The following is a 26,460-nucleotide window of genomic DNA, read 5'->3' as shown; positions in this document are numbered from 1 at the left end:
AACCTAAAGATATCGTTCGAATCGAAGGAGCGTAGAACTTCATGTCACATTTAATCTTATTAATTTTATTGTTTAGTTTTGATGGTAACTTGCAATGTACCAATATTTGTTAGACAATATATATAAAAAATAGAAACCTTTGAGGTGAAAGCGACGGGCAAGGGGAGGATGTGGGAGACGAAAGAGATTAATCGAATTGCCAGGTTAGACGCGGTGGAATAGAGCGGAGGACCTTGGATTTTTTTTTTTTTTTTTTTTTTTTTTTTTTTTCCAAATGGCATACTTCAATCCTCAATATGAAAAGACTGCTTTGTGAAGTACGTCGCCGGATCGGAAAGAAAAAAAAAAAAAAAAAAAAAAAAAAAAGAAAATGATGGGATAGAAAATGAAAAATAGAAAAAAAAGGAGAATAAAGCTGCGGTAGATGAGGTATAGAAAGAACGAGAGAGGAATGATGAATTAAAACAGAATGTAATTTCAAAAGATATGAAACATCGATTTGTATCTTTGAAAAATAAATCTGCCAATTAATCTCGATCTCGATCTCGATCTCGTTTTCGAGTGAACCCCGTCAATCCAGAAGTTCGAAAATAAAAAAATAAAAAGAACATTTGGATTTATCGAGTCAGGCCAATGGCACTGCTCGAGTTGTTGTTGCTCCTGTTGATTCCAAGACCGGAGATCCGAATACTCTGCAAGTCTGAGATTGAGGCATCCAAGGATGGTCGCCCAATGCTTTCCTCGTAGCTTGGAGGGGTGCGGCTCCCACGATAGCCCATAATCGCCATGAATGCGTCATCGTTTTCATAGTCACCATAAATGGGGCCAGACGCTCCTGTTCCATCAAAAGGAGCTGGATCACTGCCATCAAACTCGTGATATATGCCTAATGCCGGGGATAGGCCTGTAGCCTCAAGCTCATAGTCCTGAGCCTCCTCATACGAGACTCTTGAGGTTGAAAACGAGTGCAAGTACGTGGGCAAGCCCGTTCTGTCACATTCTGGGCCTGCTGGCAATCCATGGATAATAACAGGGACGTCCCCAACTGTGCGCTCCACCGGTGTTGTCACAGTCTTGCCTTTGGCATCAATCGATCCTGTCACAAAAACCGAGTATCGGATAAAATGCTGGATCTCGATGCGAACCTCTCCAAACTCAGAGTCTTTGATGCCGTGTTCCTCCTTTAATCGACGCTGCCTCCTGAGCCTCGAAACGCTCGTATATGTAGAGGCATTGCAAGCTCGGGACGAATATAATTCGTTATGGGAGCGAACGGCATTTGGTATAGAGAATAGAACCACCTTCTCGAACGTGTGAGGAACTTGACCCGTGATGACATCGTTTACCCATCCGGCATCACAACGCTGAGCACTCACAACGCGTTCTCGAACCCCAATAATATACTCCTTGCTCTTCGCTGGCGCGCCCGCCTTCTGGACTCGGAAGATAGCTCGCTCATAGAGCGCCGCCTGGAAAGATTTGATGGCTAAATTCTCACGTAAGACTCGAACGCGCAGACGTAAGTCCGGTTTGGACTTGGAGGGTAACTGAGTGAAAGGGATAGTGACGGTGGTTTCAAGTTGACCTGGCCAAATATGATTGACGGTTGCAGGCAAAATGTCGTTTTCGTCAACAGGATCACGCTGCTGGAGCTGAGTTTCACCGTGCTCACGAATAGGCTGCACTTCATCAGTTTCGTCCTCATCAATATCATTATCAACGTCGTCTCCACTCTCAGCAGCAATTCCAGAGGTTCCAGCCTCCATTAATAGGCATCGCGACCGAGATTCGCGATAGACTTGGACTACGGTTGACGTTGTCAGAGTTGAACCCGAGGACAGGAACGACATGATTCCAGCGCTCTTCGCCAAGGTGAGCACGGCGGTTAAACGGTAAATAGTGCCGCCCTGAGGAGTAGTGACAGAAGAAGGCAAATGATTGGGGATGTTGATCGAGAACGGGAAAATGATAGTGTCCTTATTGAGAAGCGTGAACTGATCCGAGTTGGGCCGGGGCTCGATCAGAAATTGTTGGGAGCGAATGTGGTGACGCGAGTAATGGGAACGTTTGCCAGAACCCAAGAACGCAATGTGGGTGGAACCATTCAAGCAAATGGCGAGGGAGCTAACTTTGGTAGGTTTAGAGAGCGTCAGGATGAGCTTGCCTTGAAGTTGTGTGGTTCCAGGTGGGACAACAACAGTAGCATTCGTAGGGGTCTGCTGCTGCTCCACTTCTAGTGAAGAGCGAACAGAAGTTGCTGAGGAGGGTAGAGTCGACGCGATGGATTCAGCAAAGGAGAGAGTGCGTTCAGGCGAAGTCATGACCATGGAAGATGAATCAAGCGAGTTGATAATGGTGCTATCGGCTCCCAAAGGCAAAGTTGAGCGAGCCACCTGAGCAGCTGAAGTGTAAGGGAGGGTAATATAGTTGCCCTCGAGTTCAATCTTCATGGTGGCAGTCATGTTAACTAATTGTTGTTATTGTGTGCAAGCTGTATTGGAGAGAGGATGTTTACTTGATGTGGATGGTTGACGAATGAAATAAGTACTCTTTTTTTTGTAATTTGCAATGTCCTCTTTTATTCCTTTTGCTTTCTTTCTTTCTTTTCTTTCTGGATATTGGCAAGGGTGGCGAAATGCCGCCCTTTTTATATCCAAGCGCAGCTATTGCGATGCGGAGAAAAAATCGATTTACGTGATATAAGGATTGGATGCAGTTGAATACGATAAATGAATAGGATAACATATACATCAGGGTGTACAACCTTTTTTTTTTTCTGTCTTGTGCATGCAATTGAAATGGATAGATGGAGAAGCTGCAGCTAAAAGAGGAAAGTTACGGAGAGGAAGAAGGTTTTCGAGTCATCAGCCTTACCTCCCCCTTTTCATACGCTGTAATGAATAAGAAGGTGTGATGAGATTGATGTGCTCTGTGACCGATTTTCTTTTTGACTTGGCTATGAACTCAAATTCTATCTTTTTGATGTATATATTTGGTTTATTAAATAAATATCATTGAATTGTAGATGGGGGTTTTTTTTAATGTAAATAAACAATCGCAGCTGAATTGTAAGCAGCTCGGCGTTGTTTTATTTATTTGTTGATATTCAAACATTTGCACTGATGCGCGCTGCGTGTTTGGTCAAGTCCAATCAGGCCAGTCAAAAAAGGAAGGAAGGAGAATTTAAAGACGGTATGCAAACCGTGTCATTTCACATTGTTTTCCAAAGGATTGGATTTCTAAGCAAAGCAAAAGACAAGTTTTTTTCAGCTTAGTCTCTGGCTACATGCTATTTGTACACATCACTATTATACTGTTCACTCCCATTCATCTATTCCTTGAATGCTATAGCTATAGATATATATGTATATATATACATTTATATACATTTATATACATTTAACAATATCTAGCATTATATCTATTTTATATTTACATAATGCTTCCGTATAGTAGGCAATGGATGCTTCTAGCTCCCCCAGTGTCACGCTGCGTAACAGAATTAAAATAGCTAAAAGCGATTTGCCTTTACGACTACGCCGCATCGTTTGTCAATCGTTTCTGTGCAATGATAATGGGGTCTTTTGTACTCTAATAAGTGATCGGATCGCGTTGAATGCTACTTTTGTGTGTTACAACATAGGTGATTCATTCTTTTATCGAAGAAGGTAGAACAGACAGGATCAATTTAACAGTTTAATTAATACAACATATCATTTAACGCTCCTCCTGTCCGAAATCGTTTTTCAATAACTCATTATCGACTACATTCAATGTAGAGCCTAGTCTCTGGATCCTGGTCCCTAAATCTCATGGCAGGCTTCTTTCTTTTTGTACTTCATCAGGCAAATGAAGTATCACTGCTTGTCAGTCTTTTTTTTTTTTTTTGTTTTCTTTGCTTATCGAGTCTGAGCGTCAAGTCAGTCAAGGCTTTTGATTTTTAAGCAATGATCCCATTGATGACACCAGCTTTGTTCTATCATATATAATTTCATTATTGATTATTTTAATGAGCAGAATTAAAATGCAAGACTTTAGACTTATTTAAGTTGCTCTGCCTGAAACTCCTCTTCCATTCTAGGAATCCATCATCTGTTGCTAGCTCAGCTAATGTGATGTTTGACCATGGTCATTTACGCCCAACGAAAGAGCGAGTAAGTTTTGCAATTGTATATATTATTTTTATATTTATACAGAATCTTTGCCAAAGGGTGTCATGGTGCAGAAATATTTTTTATTTTCTAACAGGCGCCGACTGTTTACTAATCAAAATATTTAGACTTGAACCACTCATTGCGAATACGTGATCTCCAAAAAAGACTCTTTAAAGGAACCCTCTATACATTGTCTCTGTTCAGAAGATCTTTCATAATGTATAAGGGATAGAAGCGAAATGTAATCCGACTTCAAAACGCTTTATTGTGTATGAGAATTACCTTAGACACGTTAAAGATGTGTGTTGTTCCCATCGTCTTTGGTTCGATGCATTACATGTACCATTTATTACTGTGATTAAATGTAAAAAAAAAAAAAAAAAAAAAAAAAAAAAAGATATTAACTGGTTAGATTTATTGGCCCTCCATGTGGAGTACCGTTTTCTTGAGCATGTGTTTAAACATGTACATTTATTGTTTAGACAGCACTCGATCGTGCTCTCTGCATCTTTTAACAGAAGATGCGTAGTTTTACCTTTATTTGTCTCATGCCCTTTTCTTTTCTCTTATTGCCCCATGCTTTCTATAACAAATGCATACCATACATGTATACCATTCCTGTGTAGTCATAGTCTGTTCAAATCTAGACATAGCTCAGCCATGTAAGTAAACTCTGGGCAAGAGTAAAAAATAAAGAGCATTGAATGCAATTAGAGCAAGATCGGTATTAGAAAAAAAAAGGCCAAATGAGATTTCCCTTAATCAGCCAGCATGTTCACAAGCCAATGGACTGCGGCAGCTCTTTTCTTTTTTATTTTTATTTTATTTTTTGACGCCTTGGATGTCAACATCCATGGAAACATTTCTTACTCTCGAGTGTGTCATAAATATTGCCCTACGCATCAAGTTGTGTTTATGTCCCTGAAAAAAATAAAAAGCCGATCTGTGTTCACTTGACACATTTTTTATCATCATGCTGCGCTGTTTGTGTTCCCATCCACTTCTGATTTTTGTATGCCGGAAACATGTGCATCGTGGCATGGTGTGTGGCGCTCTTTTTTTTTTTTTTTTTTTTTAATTCTGCTTAATTGGCTTGACTTCCAATCCAGATTTACCAAAAGCGCTGAGCAGCCAAATTATACATTTTTTTTTTTTTTTTTTTTTTTTTGCATACAAGTAAAGCAGTCATGATAAAAAATAGAAAATAATAAAAAGACCAAGAGTATCATTGATGGAACAAAGCAGTTTAAAGGCCTCAAGCCTTTCATTACAAAAACGAGTAATGAATTTTAATGCAAAGACGGAAACTTCGGAAATTTTTATAATCTGGAAATCTTTTTGCCGACAATTGCATATAGTCCAACAAAACTTGTGTAAAAAAAAAATAAAAATAAAAAAATAAAAAAAAACTTGCCACGCTTTGCCAGCACATTCTATTGGGAGTCAAGTTGCTTCCATGACAATTTTAGACATCGCTGAGTCAGTATCACATATTTCAGTCATCCAAGGGCCACAACACCTCATCAGGTCTGTGGTCCATTGGTCTGATGTTTATATACAATAGTTTTCCTTTTGTTCCTCTATTCATCCATGTCTTTCACGGCTATCCAAAAAAATTCGATGAACAGAACTACCTTGGTGATGCTTGCTTTATTTTATAGTTCATAATGAAATTTAATCTACATCTGCTGACTTTGCTTCACAGCTTCTGCACTCTCCCTACACTGCCCTAAAACATCACGTCTTCTATATTAATGACCACCTGAGACACCACCTCCCGAGGTCTCTTCAGCCTCTTTCTGTTCTTCTGTTAATCCATCTTCTTCACCATGATGTTCAGCTTCATGGTGTGCTGACCTGGCATCATCCACATCTCCCTCATAATTCTCTAGGCGCATGTCGTTCAGCCCTAATGCCTCGTTTTGTTCAAATGTACGTTCGTATTCCTCAATAGTCATAGCAGGGTCTGGCTCAGGGGCGTACAGGTTTTGAAGATATGAATTGCCAAGAGGATCATCAAGAATCAGAGTGCTTTTAATCTCAAGTGACATGACCTGCTCAAGTTTGTCCAAGAACTTTGTAAATACACGACGACGGTCAGGTTGATTTTCCGATTCTGCAGGTACCTTGCTTGATAGTTCTTCATGAACCTGTCTCAATAGACCTTCCACTGTGGTGAAGCGGCCGCCTAGAGTACCAGATTTTAGCTCCAGGTCGATTTCAGGAATGGACAATCCACAAGTTTCGGACTAGAATATTTTGGCAGTTAGCTTTGATACTCTCCAAATAGATTTCTTAAAAAAAAAAAAAAAAAAAAAAACTCACTTTGAGAATGTCACGGCTCATATCTTCAGTATCCTCGATTTTAAGTATGATACGCTTCCCATTTTTGCTGACAGGGCCCCCTGCCTTGACTTCGTTGCTCTTATATCCGCAGTGATCGCAAGTAGTCGACATGATAATGACTTCTTTAAAATGTGGAATGTCCAATATATGCATTTTTGTATCACTAGGTGCGTTGCAGGAGGAGCAGTTGGCTGGGAAAGAAAGAACATCAGGAAGCTCTTCCTCATCTTCAGAGAGATTAGGATCCTTGCCTTCAACAATAGCAGCTTGACTCTTTGCCTCACGTTCTTTCTGTAGGTCAGTCTCCGTTAGTCCCGCTTCCCATAGCTGTCTCTGAGCATGCTCGATCTGCTGATCTTTAGTCATGGGCACAGGGACAGCCTCCTCAGTCTCCTCAGTCTCTTTAATCTTCTCGTTTTCGTCTTCATCTTCAGGCACAGAAAGTCCCATGGCACGTTCCTGAGCGCGTGTACGCATATACACAGAGAGATCCAGTTTTGAATCGAGTTTTGGGGCGTCTAATGATTCAATATAAGAGTTCCCAGCTGGATCATCCAGAATAATGGTGAATGGAAATTTGTTCTCGGCACAGTCCTGAAGCTTCTTGATAATGCCGTCGATCTGGTGATATAGAGCTTCATCCATATGCTAATATGTATTGTGTATATACATGCATGTGTTTTGCTTTTTAGTCGCCATGTAACTGGATTAAAAAGTAAAATAACAATACCTTGACTGCGGTTCTTCAGTGCATGGGATACTGTGAATGAGCCAATGATTTTCACTTTAATAACAACAGAGAACGTACCCTGCGCACAGGTTGGTCACTTCCCAGGTCGTCTATAGCTGTTTGCAGAATACCTTCGATCGTCGTTAGGTGTCCCCGTTGGGCAGGGATTTCAAAATCAATTTCGGGAATTTTGACAACTGCGGTATTAGTCTTGACGAGCTGGCGGTTGAGGTCTGCTTTGGTAGTGACCTTGCAGGTGTAGATAGCGCCTCCAACAGCGACCGCATTTGCCTGCTGCAGCTCATTAGTTCTGTAGCCACAATGTGGGCAATCAAATGCCATGATGATTACCTCGCGGAAGTGAGGCACTCTAGTTAACAGTAAACGAGTTGTTCCCTACAATGTATCCAATTGCCATGTGTCACCGTTAAACATTATGCTCTCAATATTATCTTACAAATTCACACCAGGATACAAGCAGGAAATAGGATATAATGATGACACTAACACTCTCATGGCAGTTCATGCACAGTGACTCGATCTCGGTGACTCGTTGGTCACCATCAATATCTTGGAAAAGAGGTCCATCCGTAGGTGTATCCTGAGCTTGGTGGGACTTGTCAAATAAAGCGGTGTTGGCAAGAGATGCTGAGAGGCCGAGATCGTTGTTTTTGCTTTCTTCAGACATGGCGGGGTGTTGAATGTCGGAAAGAATGTTGATGTAGATTTTTGAATGCAAGAAGTGAAACTTTTTTTTTTTCCCTTCTTTTTTATGCAAGCATGAATATTTGTAATAGAGAGCTTCCAAAGAGTTCGTTTTGGATGTAGAAACTCATTAATCTACTATGGCTAAGCCACTGGTTATTCCAAATAAGAATTAGAAAATTTTTTTTGTTCATTTCGACACTCTCTCTTCTTTCCTTTCTTTCTTTCTTTCTTTTTTTTTCTTTTTTACGACACACATGGATCAGCTATTTATTTAAGGTATATTCATATAAAACGTTTACAGAAGCGACATTTATAACACGTTTGCAGTCACGACGATTACATTACATCCGCACCCACGAAGGCCAAGCTTTCTCTGCTGGCATTTGTTTTTTCGATCGGATAAGATTAAACTTGTCTCCTTGTGAGAGAAGGGGTTTTAGGACACCCGGTTCCTTCAAACAACTATCTGGAGTGAGGCCCGCTTTCTTCGGAAGGAGAGGGACTCAGGTCTGCAGCTTTGTTGTGCCAAGGATCCACATCATTTTTTTACCCTTTAATATCTTCATAGTATAGCGTAAACATTGAAGACTAACTTTATGTTTCTTATATAATATTCAGAATAGGAACCCATTGCATATCAATCCGCCGGTGTAATAGTTAACTGAAAGAGGTGAAAAGAAAGCAGCATCATTATACTCATGAATTTTTTTAGGCTTAGTTTAATAAAGAGATACATTTTATTGAATCATGATCCGACTTATTGCCATAGTTTAAATGGAAAATTGAGAAAGATGTAGTGCTAAGATAGCCTACACTTTTGAATGCAAAAGAATGAGTTTCTCGCTGTGTAGCGTGCTGTCTGTTGGACACGCAAAATAATCAGTTTTTGACTCCACAAGTCCACATGGCCTGATGGCAAATCATCGGCGCCCATATATCTAATAAACGATTGAAGGCGTTTCGGCCCCTACATCTTCCTATATAGCCTTCACTGACGAGGTTTGTTACGGAACGTGCGCTGGCAATTTGCGAATGAAATTCCAGAGGATGATCATTGCCTACCAAGAATATTATTGGTTCTGAGAGATACGAGTATCTTGTTGATATCATGGGCCGCTTTCTTTGTGGCATCTTGGTACCTGAGTAAGGGACGCCAAACAAGTGGATGTTGGCAGATTCTGATCCCAGGTTGATCCGTTTGCCTTTCGTATCTTTTTGGAATGCAAACTATTGATCTCTTGGAAAAGATCTATAGGTATTCAGGGATTTGCCTGGTCTGTAGTGTTTACTAGCCAAGAAGACATGACAGCATGACTTGTCTGCTCGGTCCAGGAGTATTTGAGGCCACAATGAAGATGCAGGAGCTCGTATGCGTAATTCTTTGCCCTCCAGCTTGACAGATGGCAGTAATCCACACTAGAGCCTCCCTAATGCGTCCAACATCCCCAGCCTTGATGGCAGAAGAAAACTCTATGTAGATTAACATACCTCTTATAAATAGAACAGCATTATCAGACACAGTTCTGTACGCCGGAGTTGGTTGGTTGGTTTTATCTAAGAATCTGTCCAGAAACTTGTTCAGACCCTGTTCATTTAGCTCTTGCAGCACATCTACAGGAAAAACGTAGAGCTTTCATCTAGGTCTTCACATTCCTGGGCAAGCTCCCATATGCGAATTATCATTGCATCGAACGTGTGAAGGAGAAGCTCATTTACTACATGAAAATCAAACCGATCAGGACTGACACGCTTTTATTGCAGAAGTTCGTAGTTATCTTTCCGTCTTTAAGGCGGATTTTCCACCTGAGCGCGGCCCACCACCCTATCTCTTCCGATGTACTAGCTGCCCTATGTGGATTGTGACCTCATCTAGAAGATATTCTAGATCCAATTCGCTCTTGATTAGGGTGTCTTTCAAAGCCTCGAGGCCATGAGACATCAATGATGAAGAGAAATTGCGGAGTGAAATTGCTTGTTCGGTTTCAGGCATAATGCGCCCGAAAAACCAATTGCCCTCAAGAGCCTTGGTAAAATTGATCCGCGAGAGCGCCAGGCTACGGTCGTTGGTAATAGAATAGTGCATTTTTTTTAGCGTCACTTCATAATATGTATACAACAGCATGTCAAGGAAGCAGAAAGGGGGAGGAGAAAAGAAAACACTACGCCTGCTTGAGCTCGAACTGTTACACCCTTTTTTTCGAGAAAATATTGAGCATACTTAGATAAGCTCATCATGTTCTCCGAGCAACCAATAGGCAGTGGTGGCAAGGGATCTAGCTTTACGTCGTGAGCCTAAAATACAATGAAATCCAATGTTAGAGTATATACTCTCTTCGTGTTTTCTCTCTTCTCACTCCTTAAGAGAGATGGAGAAGAATATAGTGAAAACCGTACTGCGACAGGTTATACTCAGACTGCTCCTTTCTTTAGAACGTTGTTTTCGATACACTTGTGTACTTTTAATTGGTTAGATATACGTACGTTTATGGATTACTTTTTTTTTTTTTTTTTTTTTTGGTTTTCACTTCCGAATAGAGATTATAAACGCCAGCCTAGTCTTCGCATTATATTGTGCTATATCATGCTACTTTATATATTCAAAGTTAATGTTAAAAAAAAAAGGCGCAAAAGCTTCCCGAGAAATGGCATGTACTATATCTTAGAAGAGAGGATTAGGTATAACCTTCCGCAGTATGATGGTCTTCTCTATCCCTTGTTAGGACTGGAGAGAGAGAAAAGATGAAGAGGATGAAGAGGATGATCTCTTTTGTTAACAAATATTTAAGTCTGAGAGAATGTGGATCATGCTTAGGTTGTTCGTGAACATGCTATTGTTAAAAATTCCACCTCCATCTATGTGGGTTTTCTCTTTTTTTTATTCTCTCTTCAAATGATTTATTTTAGAACGTAAAATAAAGACACTTGACATATTCATCACTTTGTTTTCGCATGTGAGGTTTTCCATGAGCGCTTTCAAAAACCACTCTTCGCACATCTCTGCACTCTTCGCGAGTATTTTCGAAAATGAATATAAAAAATCGATTCCTTCTTCCTTTTCTCGTCAGCCTTGACCAAGATAAAAGTAAGCAACATTCCCTAAACATCCACCTCTACTGAAGTCCTCAGCTCTCTTCCGCGAAGCTCTCAACGTTCTTGAGTTGAGTTTTTTTTCTTCTTTCCCTTTCTCTCTCTTTCTTTCCATGTCACTGTTAGGTAGCAAACAACATGAATCCTTCCTAAACCGAGCGGAGTGTGGCGGTTTAGGCTAGCTCTATGGACAAATGGTGCCTCTATAAACAAATAGTGCCAACTCCTTACTTAACGCTTCCTTGCTCAAGTACCCAGAATATCCCGCGCAAACAGCCAGGCAGTCGCCTTCTCACTTGAATAGCCACGCTGCCGCGCACCTCACTCAAATAGACAGAATCACTTCCTCACAAACCCAAGGCACGGTGTTCGGACCACCTTCATGGTGTGCTCTAGAAGGTCGATGTTTCCAACTGAAGAATGAATCCAAAGGAAACTGAGTGACCTAACACGGCAAAACACATGCCTCAAACTACAAAAAAATAAAAAATAAAAACCCAAAGAATCAAACGATCTTTACAGAATAATAATAATAACAATAATAATAATAAAAAAACACGAACTAATAAACAATGAGGCTTTTGTACGCGAACAAATGCTAACAGAAGTGAGACACCATCTAATATGGTAACGATACATTCCTAAGACCACAATGAGCATACACCGGAACTGGTTCTTGGATGAATATTGTGAATATAGGCCCTCTTTGATTGGGTGGTTGAGGGTGAGGGAATGGATTAGTGCGTTAATGGATGTGTGTGCGCGGGCGTTAGCGAAGCCGTGGGCCTGACCTAATGGAATACAGTTTGGCCACACCGCCTTTACGTGGTATGCTCCGGGCAATATCCTGGGAGAATGTTTTTCATAGTAAAGAAAAAGCACCTCCTAAAATAGTAAAGGGTTTGGCCTATTGTAGCTTAGGATGAAGCCAGGTGAGCTCGATAACTAAATTGCAAACTATTCCTCAGTAATATTAAAAATAAAAAATAAAAAAAGTTGTGCTTTGTGCACTTTGGATTCAAACGCTTTCGTTGCGTTATGTTCGTGCTGACGTATTGAAGGCAGCCTAAGATTTGGAATAATGACAAGAAGACAAGAGGACGAGCCTGTTAAGGGACAACCACTTTTCTGATTGCGACGCTAATGGGAATCAACTTCCATGCACCATGCTATCACATGTCCGTCCCATATCTGGTTATTACATATTATCATCTCTATTTCTCCAATTACCGCCCTTATAGCGTATGCTCTTCTGAAGCCTCCATCACCATCACAATAATCCAAAAAAAAAAAAAAAAAAAAAGCGCAGCTTTGAAAATTCCATCTGATGACACTTTGTAAAATTTCGAGTTTGGCATATACCTAAAATGCGATGCACGACCATCCACTTAGAACCTACGCTTTCACAACATGGATAGCGTTTTTATGGTAAAAAGTTAGATCTAAATTTTTTGACTTCAACCATGACTGTCTGAACCCCTACTGGTTGATGAGACCATCCTCGTGTACTAATGACAGCGTTTGTACTAGATGATGAGCCTGAGGCGCCTAGCTCCCGCAGCTTCTCGTCGAGTAGACTATGGAAGCGAGTATAATATACAAGCAACTGAGCCAGGACTTGATGCAAGACCAGTGTACCATTCTTGAAACTTGAGAAATGCTGGATGACACTTGTATTGATAGCGAGGAGTGATTGACGCCAGGAGTTACTGAATGAGTATGAGGTCCGCTCAAAGTGATCTGTGCGTTACGATGGGAAGATTAGAACAAATTTCATTGTGATAGCTCTTTTTTTTTTTTTTTTTTTTTTTTTTTTTGCTTTACAGATTTTACAGCTTACCAAGTTGAACTTTGGAAACACCACCAGCTATGTCAACCATGCGGATGAAGGAGATTAAGTCGCCAAAATAGGGCTTTAGCTCTTCCTCCACAAAAAGTGCAACTGTTTGCTGCAAAGCTTGCCTCCAGTGCTCGTTTTCAACCTCGACTTCATTCGTACGGACATCCTAAAATAGACAATGCAGTTCACAGAGATCATATTTAGTTTCTTTTTAAACCCTATGATTCATCCATTCATTCCCAATCTCAATTTGCTTGACTTACTGCTAGGAGTGTAAGCACTAGATCAAATGTGTTAATTAAAAATACAAGACGGCTTTTGGTATCTGTGAAAGTTTTTGACATAATATCAAACAAGGAGCTCATTTCCAATCTTAACAACGCTAGTCTGTTTACATAAAAGTTGATAAGTGCTTGTGATAAGTCCAAGTTGTATCAATTCTACACTGCATGCATTTGAGGAGGTTGTTTGTTGCCTACCTTGGCATCACATCCGTTTGTTCATCGTTCAGCAGCAGGAGTGAGCCCACAAACTCTCCATATCTCCGTGCAATCTACATAGTAAAAGCTAAACAAGTGAGCTCGCTTTCTTATGAAGCTATTATCTCTTAAGAAACTTTAAGAGTAAAATTCTCATTTTAACGTACCCAATGCGGATGTACATTCTTGGGCTTAACTCTAGTCTTTGCTTTGCGTACACTGTCGATGTGCATATCAATTACGGTTTGAAAACGCGGCCACAATATCATATGAATTGCATCACCGTACTTGTCGAGCATTGGGATCTTCCTCCTTTCTAACTCCTTGGCAAGCTGACGGTTAATTCTCAAGCAGAGTAAAATGCCGAGTGCATCGTAGCTGGAGTCCGCGTATTCTTTTATATTTGCCTATTAAGGATATTTCCCGTTTAGCATAAAGAAACTCGTTCATTCAGGCCTTTCAAGTCGACTATCTAGAAACTGAGACATTAAGAGCAAATGCACTTACGAGCCCTAGTTTTAAAGTCGGATCAAAGATATGTGTAAACACTGCTTTAATGCCCTCGATGTCTGCTTGCGATCTTTTAGAGAAGTATTCAACTAAGAAGAGATACTCCGAACTAGCATTGTCTATGAGCGCCAAGTTGAAACTACGGAATAATACTTCATAGGGATATTTCTAAAACAAGAATATGACCGTTTAATATAACATACGTATTTTCAAGATCGAACAAACGTTCTCTTTCTATTCATACCAAATTCTCCTCGTTAGCAACATGAATCAAAATCAATCCTGCATCCTGGTTCTTAAGAGTATCGATACGTGAGCCCATTGCAAACACATTCGTCTTCCGATGGGGAGCCTTTGATGTGCCGAAAAGACCTATAGCATATTTGAAACGTTTGAGTTAAGGACAGAGCGTGACTTGTAGCAGCACATTTCTTCGACTCAAGGTGGCACTCTCTACCTTTGCGTGCGCTTTCATCTGTGCAAATCATTTCGTATTTATCACCAACTATGCACTTTTTTTTTTTTTTTTTTTTTTTTTTTAAAGAGAGAGAAAATAGATAGTCAAAAAAAAGAAAAGAAAATAAGACATACAATTATGTAGTATGGCTACTTAAGCACAGCCTTCAAGTATTTTTTTTTTTTTTTTTTTTTTTTTTTAATTATTAGTGAACTCTAAACACACACTGACACTGTACCTGAAGTTTTTCGAGGCTTGAGGCATAAGTCTCAAACTGGTTTGAAAAATACCAGCGCAATGTATTGGCATAAGTCTGTCTGATTTCTGCTGCTACTTCACTGTGTCGTTCCATAACAAACTGATTTAATTCTTTATACTTGAGAAGAACAGAGTGTTGCATAATCTGTACATTGGTGTTGGGGACCCTAAATGATTTAATCTTTGACAACAGAAATTCTCGAATCTTTTCAACTGTCTATGTTTTTTTTTTTTTTTTTTTTTTTTTAAAAAAAAAAGAAAAAAACTGAGTACTCAATTTATGAGAAATGTCAACTCATCATTCAATTAGTTATAGTTGATAGTATCGAACCTTAAAGCGCAATCTTTCTAGCTCTGGGCCGACCTCTTTTAAAGCTCTGATGTGTCGCCCTTGTCTTGCTTTGGCATGTCGCATCTTACTATCAAGTTCAGATAGGGCGCTCAACCAGGTTTCATCCACCTCGCCATCGTAGATCTTCCGGATTAACTGAGGCGTGACCATTATGCCCTCTAGCAACTCGTTGAGATGATTTTCGACTGCCATCCTATTCTTGAGCTGTACGCTCATAGTTACTGACTTGGTCTGTAGAGTCTGAATTTCAGTGGAGATATTTCCTAGGTCTGTTTGAAAAATACTGAGCAGATTCTCCATGGTTTCTAGGATCTCATCACACGATTTGATCTGATCGTGCAAATCAACGAATGCTTGACTCTGGTGGATATCTATAAGAATGTTATCGAAGCCAAATTTCATGTATCAGCTAGATATTAGAGCAGTCCTAACGCAAAGCCTTGTGTAAGGTGTTTACATCGATCATTTTTCGAGCATTCCTTTGCTTACAATCATCTTCGTGATCCTGGCCTACAATATCCAGCTCACTTTCAATATGATGTGCATATTCTCGAAGGTCCATGCCCTAAAGCAGTGCAATTAAAGACAGGTTCTAAGCTTCCACCGCCAATATGATTTGCTCGGCACTCTATTTTCCTTGACTATCATGATACCTTTGCTAGCGCCTGCTTTACAAACTCATCGTCCTGAAACTCTGATATCCGGTCTAAAACAAAAGATATTAAGGAGGGTAATTAAAGCTTTCAATAACGTAAGTATGTGCAACCCATTGGTCTTATTAGACTTACCTCCAACTTGCTCAAAAGCAAGATCGTCTTGTAGGAGGAGAGGTGATACAGAGGGTTCCAGCTCTGGTTTTGATAAGAGTGGGTTCGTGAAATAATTCTGTAGAAACGAAAATGCCGAATAAGAGTGTCTATTTGGGTTCGAAATGGTATTCATAGCAGCATTATGGCGTGTAAAAATATTCGCTTACAGGATCTCGCGTTGTATCTTGGTCATGGTCAAGTTCATCGAGCAACTCATTTAGAAACTTGAGTCCTGTAAGTGACTGACGCTTTTGTGAATTGCGTCGAACTGGAATAGGTTCCTGGACGGAGGTTGCCTGGTCATCGAGCGTACCCATAGTGTTGATAGAAAGTCCTGAAGGGTTCATCCTTGAATGATGATTAGGAAAGTAGGAATGGCGTGTCCTTTGTCAAGAAGTTTTTTATCATATTCCTCGTTCGTGGCTTTGGTTTCGCTGGCAAGAGCCAGTAGAGCATTTCGGTCCTTTTGAGCAACGCCCAAATCTGAAAGCGTCCATCGTTCTTTACCCGCATCTGTCCATTGCATCGTTTACATAGTCCATCGGCCTCTTTATTGTTATTATCCTTAATAATTCTTTTCCATCTATTAAATCGTCAATTCATTTTGTTATCATCATTCCGAATTCAACTACCATCATCATCATCATCACCATTATCGCTTTGTTTGCCATACCATGTCTGACGCTAAGTTTTTCCAGCGAGGTACACAAAAAAAAATGTCATAGCTTCATCTCTTAATGTTCTTAAGAATATTCCTGAGCTCATGACTTGTTCATAAACCCGTAGGCAAGATTCAGGAGCTGCGCCAGGAACTTAATTCCGATAAAAAGGATAGAAATTATACTCGCAAGAAGGCAACTCTGAAAAAGATTGTGGCGAACATGACCATGGGCAACGACATGTCTTCACTCTACCCTGATGTAATTGCTTGTATGGCCATTCCTGTTCTCGAAGTGAAAAAGATGGTTTACCTCTTCTTGATTAATTATGCCAAAGGAAAACCCGAGATGGCCCTTGATGCCATTAACACTTTTCGTCGGGTAACTGTTTGTCTACATACTTTTACCTGCCAGAAAAAGTTTATAAAACCTGCTTCACACTAACATCATTGATCATCTCGAAACTTGCTGCAGGATGTGGAAGATGCCAATCCATTAATAAGAGCCTTAGCTATCCGTACCATGGGCTATATCCATGTTGACAAGGTCACTGCTTGTCTGATTCAACCCCTTCGTCATTGTATGCGTGATCAAGATCCATATGTTCGGAAAACCGCTGCAGTGTGCGTTGCAAAACTTTTTATGCAGGATCGCCACCTTGTAGAGAACGCCGGATTTATCGATCTCTTGCGTGATATGCTTGTTGACTCGAACCCTTCGGTATGTTGCGTAAAAGTGAGGAGTACAACGTAGCCTGGATATATCGTTGAATTTAACGCATTCAACCATTTGCCTCGTTAGGTCGTAGCTAATGCAGTTGCAGCACTAACAGAAATCTCAGAGAGATCAGATCACATCCAACTGAAGCTCAATATGTCGATTGCAAGCAAGTTAGTAACAGCCTTGAACGAATGCTCTGAGTAAGTACTCCAAAAGTGCGAGTGAGCCCAATGATTTCTGTGATATTTTTATCGACTTGGACCAAAATCACTTATCCTCGTATTAATTGGTTTTTTAAATAGGTGGGGACAGACTTATATTTTAGAATCTCTCATGTTTGTGGTACCTCAGGAACCTGGGGATGCTGAGATGCTAGCTGAGCGTATTGCTCCTCGTCTTCAGCACGCTAACTCAGCGGTTGTCTTGACTGCTGTCAAAGTTATTGTGTACCTTATGAATTACATGGCAAAAGACGACGATATCTCCAACATGTGCAAGAAGCTCTCACCACCTCTTGGTAATTTTTTTCTCAAAAACATTTGATCGGATTTCAGTAGGATGATCCCAGGTCTTGAAGCTAAAGTCTTTTTTTTTTTTTTTTTTTTTTTTTACCTCTTCTCTTTTTTTTCTTTGTTATTTTCTCCTCAGTGACTTTGTTATCCAGTGGTCCAGAGGTTCAATACGTAGCTTTGCGTAACATATTGCTAGTTATTCAAAAACATCCAGAGATCCTTAAGAACGACATCAAGATATTTTTCTGCAAATACAACGATCCCATTTATGTTAAGATGGCGAAACTGGAAATTATGTTCCGACTCGCCAATGAACATAACGTTGAGCAAGTTTTATCAGAGCTTAAAGAGTATGCGACAGAAGTTGATGTGGATTTTGTCAGGAAGGCTGTTCGATCCATAGGACGGTTGGCAGTTAAGATTGAGTCCACTGCCCAGAAGTGCGTGCAGGCATTACTAGAGCTTATTCAGACCAAAGTCAACTATGTAGTCCAGGAATCAATCGTAGTGATCAAGGATATCTTTAGGAAATATCCCAACCAATACGAGAGCATTATTGGTATATTGTGTGAGAATTTAGACAATCTGGATGAGCCAGAGGCTAAAGCAGCTATGATTTGGATTATTGGTCAGTATGCAGATCGTATCGAGAATTCAGACGAGCTTTTGGATGACTTTCTATATACCTTCCTTGAAGAAACTGTAGAAGTTCAATTAGCACTGCTTACAGCAACCGTCAAATTGTTTATCAAGCGACCGGCAGCAGGACAGGACCTTGTGCCTAAGGTATTGAAGTGGGCTACTGAAGAAGTCGATAATCCTGACCTTAGGGACCGTGGCTATATCTATTGGCGCCTGTTGTCGACGGATGTTGCAGCAGCGAAGGTATGGTTGCATCAATTTTATTATCATCTCGATATAAGAGCCTGCCGTGGCAAGTCGATCCCAAATCCTAAATTAGCTATATTTGACTAATTTTGAAATAGGCTGTTGTACTGTCAGAGAAACCTCATATCTCGACAGAGACTGACAATATGGATCCAGTGTTATTAGAGGAGCTCCTTCTCCACATTGCCTCGCTGTCTGCAATATACCATAAAGCCCCCACTACATTCATTCCCCACTGCAAACCTAGGTTTCTTATCCCTTCGCCCACTCTGAGGAGACAAAATTATGGAAGAGGGACTTTAATTCATAGGGACTCATATGAACATATGTACACCAATAATGGCAATAACAATGAGTACGTAGCAGCAGCGCCAAAACATCAACGTTTGTCTTACCACGAGCAGTCATTTGAGCAAGTGGCAGAGGCTTCGATCGGGAATCAAGAGTATTACGAACAAAAAATCAATGCAGAGAACCCCTATAGAACAGACACCACAGCAGCAGTTGGCTCGGGGAATAAGAATACCGAGGTTGACTTGATGTCCTTTGACTTGTAAAAAGTGGATTGGATGAAATATTACAAAAATAAACGCGTTGTTTGCTATCAGGTTATCAACCCGTTATATTCCTCGTTCTAAAAATATTAGGCTCGAATGACATTACAAAAAAAACTATTTTCCAGACAGAGATGATTTTATTATCTCATTTCTAAGAGCAATAGCAGCCATCTTTTCGGGGACTTCCATCAATAGAAAGGTTGTCGACGCTCCTGTAGCTTTTTTCCACTAATTCAAAAGGTTGAAGAGTGTCTGCCTCTCATTATCGTTTAGATCTTGAACACATTGCTTGAGCAAAGGAGAGTTTGCCTGTTGCCGGAAGAACTCAATGAGGAACTCTTTCAAGTTCAATTGGAATATCAGGTCTGCCTTCAAGTCGGGCTCCTCACTATATCCATCATCTTTATCAGTGTCGAAGAATCTTCGAGGCAGCTGATCTGAAAGAAATACTACACCATCCCCTTTGACGCGCTGTTTGATTAAACTGTTTTCAATTCCGAGTTCATCTTTTCTCTCTCTCTCAATATTGCCTTCATCATCATCATCTTCTTCACCATCATCTTCATCATGCTCGGCATAACCGTTCTTGTCGTCCACAATATCATCTAGTGTCTCGTCTTCAATCTTGATTGTCAAGTCCGCTATGAGCAACTTAACAATTTTAACAGGGGCAGTGATCATGGCATATTGTGTAGGAGCTAGATATATAAAATTAGGTCCCCGCAAGACTAATGAGTTGATATTTCGTTAATTGAAAGTAAAAAAGAAAGAAGTTGAAAAAATTCGCTTACCAGTCTTTGCTTTCGACCGCGTCATTCGGCGAGACGAATTCGTAACGATCATATCACCCTTGACATGAATAGCCAACATGCGAGGATCAGCCGCGATGAAAGCTTTCGTCAAGGCAACGGTGCTAAGCTTTTGATAGTAGACGCCTTGGAAGTCGACATGATTTAAGAGCCAACTAGTCAAGACGACATCTAAGCCAGTACGTCCATCGATGGTCATTGCGCTCAGAAAATCAATCTGTGCTCCCTGTTGGTCCAAGAATAGATAGGCAAATACCATCACCAAGGACTGAATGAATAAGGGTACCCTGGCACTAGCCAGTCGAAATGCCACAGCATTCAACATTTCGGGCAGGATGGGGGATATCATATTACCACCATTCTTGATCAGTTTAGAAATCAATTCGCCTACAAGTATAGCCCCTGGCTCGTCTTGGGATGGGTTCAGGAGCCTTGCAATGAATTTCATCAAAAGGTTGAGACCAGTTGATTCACTGTCCGAGTCACACCTATATGAGAAAGCCAGTATATTATTATGATATAAGTCAGACTGTGCTGGAAGCACGATAAAGATTAGTTTACCAACCAAATTCGCTCTTACCAATTGGCTATCTGATGGACATCCTTTTGTATGATTTGTATTAAACATTCCTGCCCGCTCTGAGTTATGGAAAGTAAATACAGTAAATTAAGTTGAAAATAGCTGCGATCGTGATTATAACAACAACAAAAAAGTACCTGGAGGATGCGACTGTCATCGCTGATTAATAGTACAGACATTAAATTTCCGAAGAATTGGGCAACAAAACCTGGCATCAGAGGTGATGGGCTCCCTTGAACAAACCGACTCAAGAGATCAATGGCTGACTTGATCAAATCTTTTTCAGGGTTGTGAACAGAGACTATCTCTGTAAGCACTGGCAGTGCTCTTGCGATGAGAGCAGAATTAATATATGGGTTAGCGGCAAGTACATCGAGTAAGTCTTTCACATCTGAAGATAACATAGTGCCTGTCGATATATTGTCCACTGAGTACTTAGACCACACTTCAAGAGCAAGTGGTCCAAGAAGAGTCTCAAACTCAGCTGTGACTGTAGTTTCTAGCTACAGTGATATGTTAGTGCAATGAACAGAAAGGATAGACGATCGAATTAAATAAACCAATAAGTCATTGTACCTTGCAGGTCGTGGTTAAGGTACGGATGACTAAACTGAGGACATCTTTAGTTGTTATTTCAATAAGAGGCGTAATTCCTTGAATGATAGATCGTTGGTACGGTAGAACGTAGTTTTTATCCAAATGAATGTAAAAGTTGTTGAGAGTCTTAAGAGCAGAAACTTTAACAATGGCAGAAGGTGTGTTTAGAATAGCTCCTACGGTAGCTGATACACATTGTGGGATCAAAGAAGTCGGTGTAATGGAGGAAAACTGAGAGGCGAGTACAAATGATCGTCCTTGCAGGAAAGGGTAATCATGCGCATAGAGATTACTCATGATAATATGTTCGAACAGCTTTCCAGTATCAACAGTAGTAAACTCGCCCGCTGTTGCTTTACTGCATAGCTCCTCAGATATCAGTCCTGTGGCTAAAAGGCATGCTTCCTGCAATTTCCACCAGTTTGGATCACCCGCTGCCCGCTCCTGAAGAGTCCTTTCAATCCCCTCATTAATGCTCATGCTTAACGCCTGAATTGCTTGATCTTTAAGGCATCCAACTATAGCTGATAGTGTCTCTTTTGCAGTAAAACGAATACTGCTAAGGGAGCTATCATCGTCCTCATCTGAGATGAACTTGTTGGGATCTGCGTGCCAGCCCTCAATTTGCTTATCTGTCATCTGAGTATATGGTAGGATGCTCTGTACAAGCCTGTGAATGATCTCCAGCACCCTATTCTGGCCAACAAGTGCCTGTTTGCGCCTCCTGCATATCATTTGCAGGAAGTCAAGTTGTGCTCGCAGATAAATCGTAAAGACTGTAGCCTTTTCATTTATGTTCTCAATTGGCTGTCTGTCCTGATTAATACTGCTAGCTGTATGCTCCTGAAAGTATCCTGCACGTAGAATAACTAGATCCTGCCAAACCACTGAAAGGACTGGGAGAGTGTATGATAATGTCAATTTCGGAAACCCTTGAATAGCAATGTTCATAGACTGAATGTTAACATGAGGTTAGACTTTCACATGATCCAAGAGATTATTCTCAGAATGGAAGAATCAGGGCCTTGGAAAAAAAAAAAAAAAAAAAATAGATAAATAAATATATAAGTAAATAAATAAATAAATAGGATGTAAGAGGATTACTTTGAGAATTTCGGTTTTTAGGCTCCACTCTGCATCTTCGACTTCAGAAATATTTGTTGTGCGTATGTTCAAAATATTAAGAAAAGCATCATTCCACTGGCCAAAAATAGGGGTAAGAAATGTTGTAACAGCTTCTGGATATTCCGATTTGAGAGTGTGAAGCATTTCAATGGCATTTCGAAAAAACAAAACGCATTGTGACCTGATAACGAAGGAATACATCTAAAATTATGAAATAAATGTCAGAGAAATATTACGCAAAATATCTATAGACAGAAAATTGACTTATTCAACACTAACCCGATCGGATATTAACACTCTAAAGAGCTCAGGAAATAACATAGAAGCGATTGCTGGCATCTGTGCATGCGTGACATCCTTGCTGAAAAACTCTAAGGAGTGGCTAATAATTGAGACGCTCTGCCTATTTTTATTCCATAATTGATCTAATTTTCAAAGCAATCCGCAAAAATAACTCACCAGTCAGGACTTGCATTGATCCATCGACTCCTTCTGCTGTCCCGCTTTTCAAAATTTGGGCCAGGATATCCAGTAGATCTGTCCAACAATCAGGCCAATCAGAATGGGCAATCTTGCATATGATATTAGCCTAAACATAGACACAAACGTTTTAGAATCTTAATCCTTGAATGGGATTCTCCATTGCTTTCGAAGAATTGCAGAATAGCTGGCTGCGTACGCAAGATGTGCGGATAACAGCTATGGGGTCTGAAAGCCCAGTAAGCACTAAATCATGAAAAACAGTCTTTATCTACAAGAAAATCGCACAAGTTAAAAAAGGTTTACTTCAGCATGAATAACATATTTGGCGAGACTGCACGGTTCCTAATGGAAAGTGTTGTTTTACTTCTGCAGGCGGCTCAGAACTATGGGATGCAGCGTCCTTGACCGACCATTGTGAATCGACGATAGCTTCCAGTAGTGTTGCAGCAGATTGACGCAGGGATATGTCACAATCCCGCGTCAATACCAGCTTTACCAGACTCAACGGATAATCTGTGTTTGCATATTTAGAGAAGTGGCAAATATTTTTCGTGAGAATACAATTTAAGGATTACACTACGCCTGTCATTCATGTTTCCTATTCAAAATCGTGATTTCCTTATTCACGATTGTGCTCATTCAATACCTGGTTTTAGCTCCAATTCCTTAAGCCGCAATTTAGCTTCTGCTCGCGTACTGAAGTTAGCAGACAGAGTGTCTACCACGGTTAGGAACACAGCCTGGTCCATCGTCTGATGTTCGATGTAATTTGCGTTGACAAAAAATAGCTCGACGCGTTGGCGATTGGTAGGCGTTGCCACTGCCCCTTAATTTAACGCGTGGCGACTAAATATCCAAGCCACGTCCATCCCACTAACCTTATTTCAAAAAATGAAGAACGAAAGTCAACCATACACATTTGTTCCTCTGTCGACTTGTCGAATGCTTGGTGAGATCAGGACTCATGGCACACATCCAAGTAGGGATTTCCCCCAGGTCATTTTCTTTTGTTCGTCATGAACGCCAAGCCATTAAGAGGATAGTGTTACGTTGCAGTTTCATGTCCACCGTAAAGTCAAACAGCAAAAAAAAAAAAAAATACTTAAGAATGTAACGGCAGATCCTTTGCATATGCATCGAGGATAGGTAATATTAACATCGTTACGCTGCGGGTTTTATACTGCAATCTATAAATTCAGTTTCGACATTGTATATCGAAAAGTCTTGTTCCCACCTCCAAACAAAAATTTGCACATGTACCAGGTCATGACATGGTTCCGAGTCAACAACTACTGCTCCGAGCAGGAATGATGCGTCAGGTAATTTTATTTGAGAAAGATTATGTATCGACAGTAAGTTAAATTATGCTAAACCTGGGTGTGTCTGTTTGTGAAGTAACCTTTGATATGTCTATATTTTTAGTCTTCTTCAGGCATTTATTCTATTCTCCCTTTTGGTCAACGTGTTCTCGACAAGATTGAGAATATAATTGATGAGGAGCTTGAAAACATTGGATGTCAAAAACTGTCACTGCCCAATCTTTTGCCATCCGAAAACTGGAAAAAGACAGGACGTTGGGAAAGCACTGGGCAGGAGATGTTCAAGCTTAAGGATCGTAAAGGGGCGGACTTTCTGCTTGCGCCAACGCATGAAGAGGAAATTACTTCACTCATCGCAAAAGAAATCCAGAGCTATCGCCAGCTACCTATTCGTGTTTATCAAGTTGGGCGTAAATTTCGGGATGAATTGAGGGCTAGAAGTGGGTTGCTGCGAGGGAAGGAGTTTTTAATGAAGGACTTGTATACTTTTGATGTATCAGAAGAGGAGGCGCTCAAGACCTATGATGACGTCGTATTGGCGTACAGACGGATTATGAAGCGTTTTGGCATCCCATACGCTGTTGTAAGTGGTTTCGGCAAGGAAAGTAGTAAATTCTCTTTTTCTATTGCGTAAGTTGTATAGGCGTTAATTTTATATATACGCTTCCCTTTATAGGCCGAAGCTGATACTGGCAACATCGGAGGGACTCATTCGCATGAATTCCACGTTCTTTCAAAAGGTACAGGGATACGCATTGGACCCATTTATTCCGGTGACGGTCGTTTAGTGCTTCATGAAACTTACATTTGCACGAATCCATTTTCTATTAGTTGGGGAGGATTCCCTTCTGTCATGTGCATCATGTGGATATACCTCAAATGAGGAGCGAGCTATCGGGATCATCCCAAACATCCCAACAAAGGCAGCAACAAAGTTCCACTGCTCCGATATTGTCCCAAAATGGGTTGAATCTCTAGACATTATTCCTCGATCTACTTTCAAGCTTAGACCCAAGGTGCAGCTTGGAGTCATGAAGATGGAATCACAAGACGAAACAAAGGCCAGCTCATGTGCATTGGTCGCAGTCGCAACAGCAGGTGACCGCAGTGTGAATGAAATCAAGGTTTCAAAAGCTATCGGAAAGATTGAGTTTGCCAGTTCCATAGATGATGTCAGGACTCTCATAGCCAATGATTCTCTGGACAAGATCACAGTATGCATAGATCAGTCACTATACCCAGGACAATCCTCTTTAAGAGCAAAGGACCTGGATATGAAGGGGCTGAAGGACCCTATGTTTGAAGAACTGAAGTCTATATTCTCAATCGAGAACAGCATTTGCAATCTACATGTTATCTACGGAGACTACCACAACTGCTTACCTGAGGACGGTTGCCCGCATTGCTTTAATAACAAGGGGACTATTGAGCCTATGAAGATGACAAGGGCAATCGAAATCGGGCATACATTTATGCTTGGGACGAAATATTCACAGCCTCTTGGCGCCATGTTTGTTCTTGAAGGGACCCAAAACCTTGAACCTATGCAAATGGGGTGTTATGGCCTTGGTATAACACGTTTACTTGCCTCGATTGTTGAAGCATCACATGACCAAAAGGGTATTATTTGGCCAGAGTCTGTAGCACCTTTTCGAGCAGTGATTGTTACTTCCGAAGATGAACGATGTATTACTGCCGCCGAAAGTATATACGATATAGTTCAAAAGGCACTGAAGACTAAATCGGGGGTGATTATTGACGATCGACTAGATGTCACCCTTGGATTCAAGATGAAAGATGCAGAGTTGATTGGGTATCCATGGATGATTATCATTGGCAAAGGATTTTTGAGGACAGGCAATGTGGAAGTGCAACACCGCAAGACAGGCGAGAAGTGGTCTCTAGAGCGGCCGAAGATCCTGTCCTTCTTTGAAGAGCGACAATTATAACAAGATGTCCAGTTGTCATTGATGATTAATAAACCTCAATAGAACAGCAAGTAGAGGCTGGGATGTAGATGGCGATGCAAACGTTTAATTGTCCAAACAGACAAACAGATATCAACCGGCTTGTCACTATCATGAAAATAAGCAGATTTGATTATGAAGACGAAGACGAAGAGAGTCATGAGGAAGCACTGCCCTCGACCTCTAGCCACTGTCACTGCCCCCCCAGGTACTCGCTCTTCCTTCAAGTTCAACTCCTTTTTTTTTTTTTTTTTACACGTTTCTGTCCCCATATGTCTAATTAGACACTCCTCCTTTCCCTCTTCCTATTCGTCTTCCCGTTTACATCTTATATACTAGCTTCTCTGTCTGCTTTCCTTTCATAACATCTCGACTTCGATTTCATTTTGAAGCCTCTAATCGCGCTTGATTAACTCTTACTCGCATTCTTTTCACCTAACATCTCTCTGGCCTCTTCTATCCCACTTACTCTGATTCTTTCTTGACCATAAAAAAAAAAAAAAAAAAAAAGAGT

At 40.6% G+C, this 26,460-nt stretch overlaps 7 protein-coding genes across 7 annotated transcripts; 2 read left to right on the top strand and 5 right to left on the bottom strand.

Moving 5' to 3' along the window:
* Window positions 1–373: 373 nt before the first annotated feature.
* On the bottom strand, window positions 374–2,603 carry BCR41DRAFT_364787 (hypothetical protein). Its single transcript, XM_022026080.1, has one exon. It carries the CDS (start codon window positions 2,460–2,462, stop codon window positions 618–620), a length of 1,845 nt encoding a protein of 614 aa, XP_021875564.1. The 5' UTR covers window positions 2,463–2,603; the 3' UTR covers window positions 374–617.
* A 3,181-nt stretch (window positions 2,604–5,784) lies between these two features.
* On the bottom strand, window positions 5,785–8,029 carry BCR41DRAFT_364786 (ZPR1 zinc-finger domain-domain-containing protein). Its single transcript, XM_022026079.1, has 4 exons — window positions 7,739–8,029; window positions 7,309–7,626; window positions 6,480–7,148; window positions 5,785–6,403 (listed from the first exon to the last, which is right to left on the bottom strand). Exons 1-4 carry the CDS (start codon window positions 7,916–7,918, stop codon window positions 5,906–5,908), a joined length of 1,665 nt encoding a protein of 554 aa, XP_021875563.1. The 5' UTR covers window positions 7,919–8,029; the 3' UTR covers window positions 5,785–5,905.
* A 1,520-nt stretch (window positions 8,030–9,549) lies between these two features.
* BCR41DRAFT_402117 (hypothetical protein) lies at window positions 9,550–10,021 on the bottom strand (the record flags this gene model as incomplete). The annotated part of the gene is made up of 2 exons (XM_022029277.1): window positions 9,550–9,687; window positions 9,779–10,021. 2 exons carry the CDS (start codon window positions 10,019–10,021, stop codon window positions 9,550–9,552), a joined length of 381 nt encoding a protein of 126 aa, XP_021875562.1.
* A 2,384-nt stretch (window positions 10,022–12,405) lies between these two features.
* Window positions 12,406–16,110, bottom strand: BCR41DRAFT_329566 (Sac2 family-domain-containing protein). The gene is made up of 14 exons (XM_022021731.1): window positions 15,898–16,110; window positions 15,710–15,806; window positions 15,575–15,627; window positions 15,411–15,486; window positions 14,901–15,292; window positions 14,550–14,786; window positions 14,312–14,366; window positions 14,099–14,226; window positions 13,852–14,022; window positions 13,512–13,751; window positions 13,345–13,418; window positions 13,129–13,252; window positions 12,866–13,031; window positions 12,406–12,765 (listed from the first exon to the last, which is right to left on the bottom strand). The coding sequence occupies exons 1-14, from the start codon at window positions 16,075–16,077 to the stop codon at window positions 12,449–12,451; spliced, it is 2,310 nt and encodes a 769-aa protein (XP_021875561.1). The 5' UTR covers window positions 16,078–16,110; the 3' UTR covers window positions 12,406–12,448.
* On the top strand, window positions 15,923–19,122 carry BCR41DRAFT_390696 (putative beta-adaptin). The gene is made up of 7 exons (XM_022028261.1): window positions 15,923–16,432; window positions 16,517–16,770; window positions 16,864–17,109; window positions 17,191–17,309; window positions 17,412–17,626; window positions 17,758–18,506; window positions 18,608–19,122. The coding sequence occupies exons 1-7, from the start codon at window positions 16,405–16,407 to the stop codon at window positions 19,064–19,066; spliced, it is 2,070 nt and encodes a 689-aa protein (XP_021875560.1). The 5' UTR covers window positions 15,923–16,404; the 3' UTR covers window positions 19,067–19,122.
* A 104-nt stretch (window positions 19,123–19,226) lies between these two features.
* BCR41DRAFT_364777 (armadillo-type protein) lies at window positions 19,227–23,422 on the bottom strand. The gene is made up of 11 exons (XM_022026078.1): window positions 23,307–23,422; window positions 23,025–23,173; window positions 22,857–22,928; window positions 22,637–22,766; window positions 22,457–22,548; window positions 22,157–22,378; window positions 21,032–22,006; window positions 20,593–20,958; window positions 20,456–20,514; window positions 19,858–20,363; window positions 19,227–19,764 (listed from the first exon to the last, which is right to left on the bottom strand). The coding sequence occupies exons 1-11, from the start codon at window positions 23,407–23,409 to the stop codon at window positions 19,295–19,297; spliced, it is 3,144 nt and encodes a 1,047-aa protein (XP_021875559.1). The 5' UTR covers window positions 23,410–23,422; the 3' UTR covers window positions 19,227–19,294.
* A 509-nt stretch (window positions 23,423–23,931) lies between these two features.
* BCR41DRAFT_402113 (hypothetical protein) lies at window positions 23,932–25,928 on the top strand (the record flags this gene model as incomplete). The annotated part of the gene is made up of 4 exons (XM_022029276.1): window positions 23,932–23,979; window positions 24,083–24,562; window positions 24,656–24,719; window positions 24,811–25,928. The coding sequence occupies 4 exons, from the start codon at window positions 23,932–23,934 to the stop codon at window positions 25,926–25,928; spliced, it is 1,710 nt and encodes a 569-aa protein (XP_021875558.1).
* Window positions 25,929–26,460: the final 532 nt, after the last annotated feature.

Source organism: Lobosporangium transversale, assembly GCF_002105155.1.
Source record: "Lobosporangium transversale strain NRRL 3116 chromosome Unknown BCR41scaffold_76, whole genome shotgun sequence".
Lineage (NCBI taxonomy): Eukaryota > Fungi > Mortierellomycota > Mortierellomycetes > Mortierellales > Mortierellaceae > Lobosporangium > Lobosporangium transversale.
This window is presented reverse-complemented; position numbering and strand designations above follow the sequence as displayed.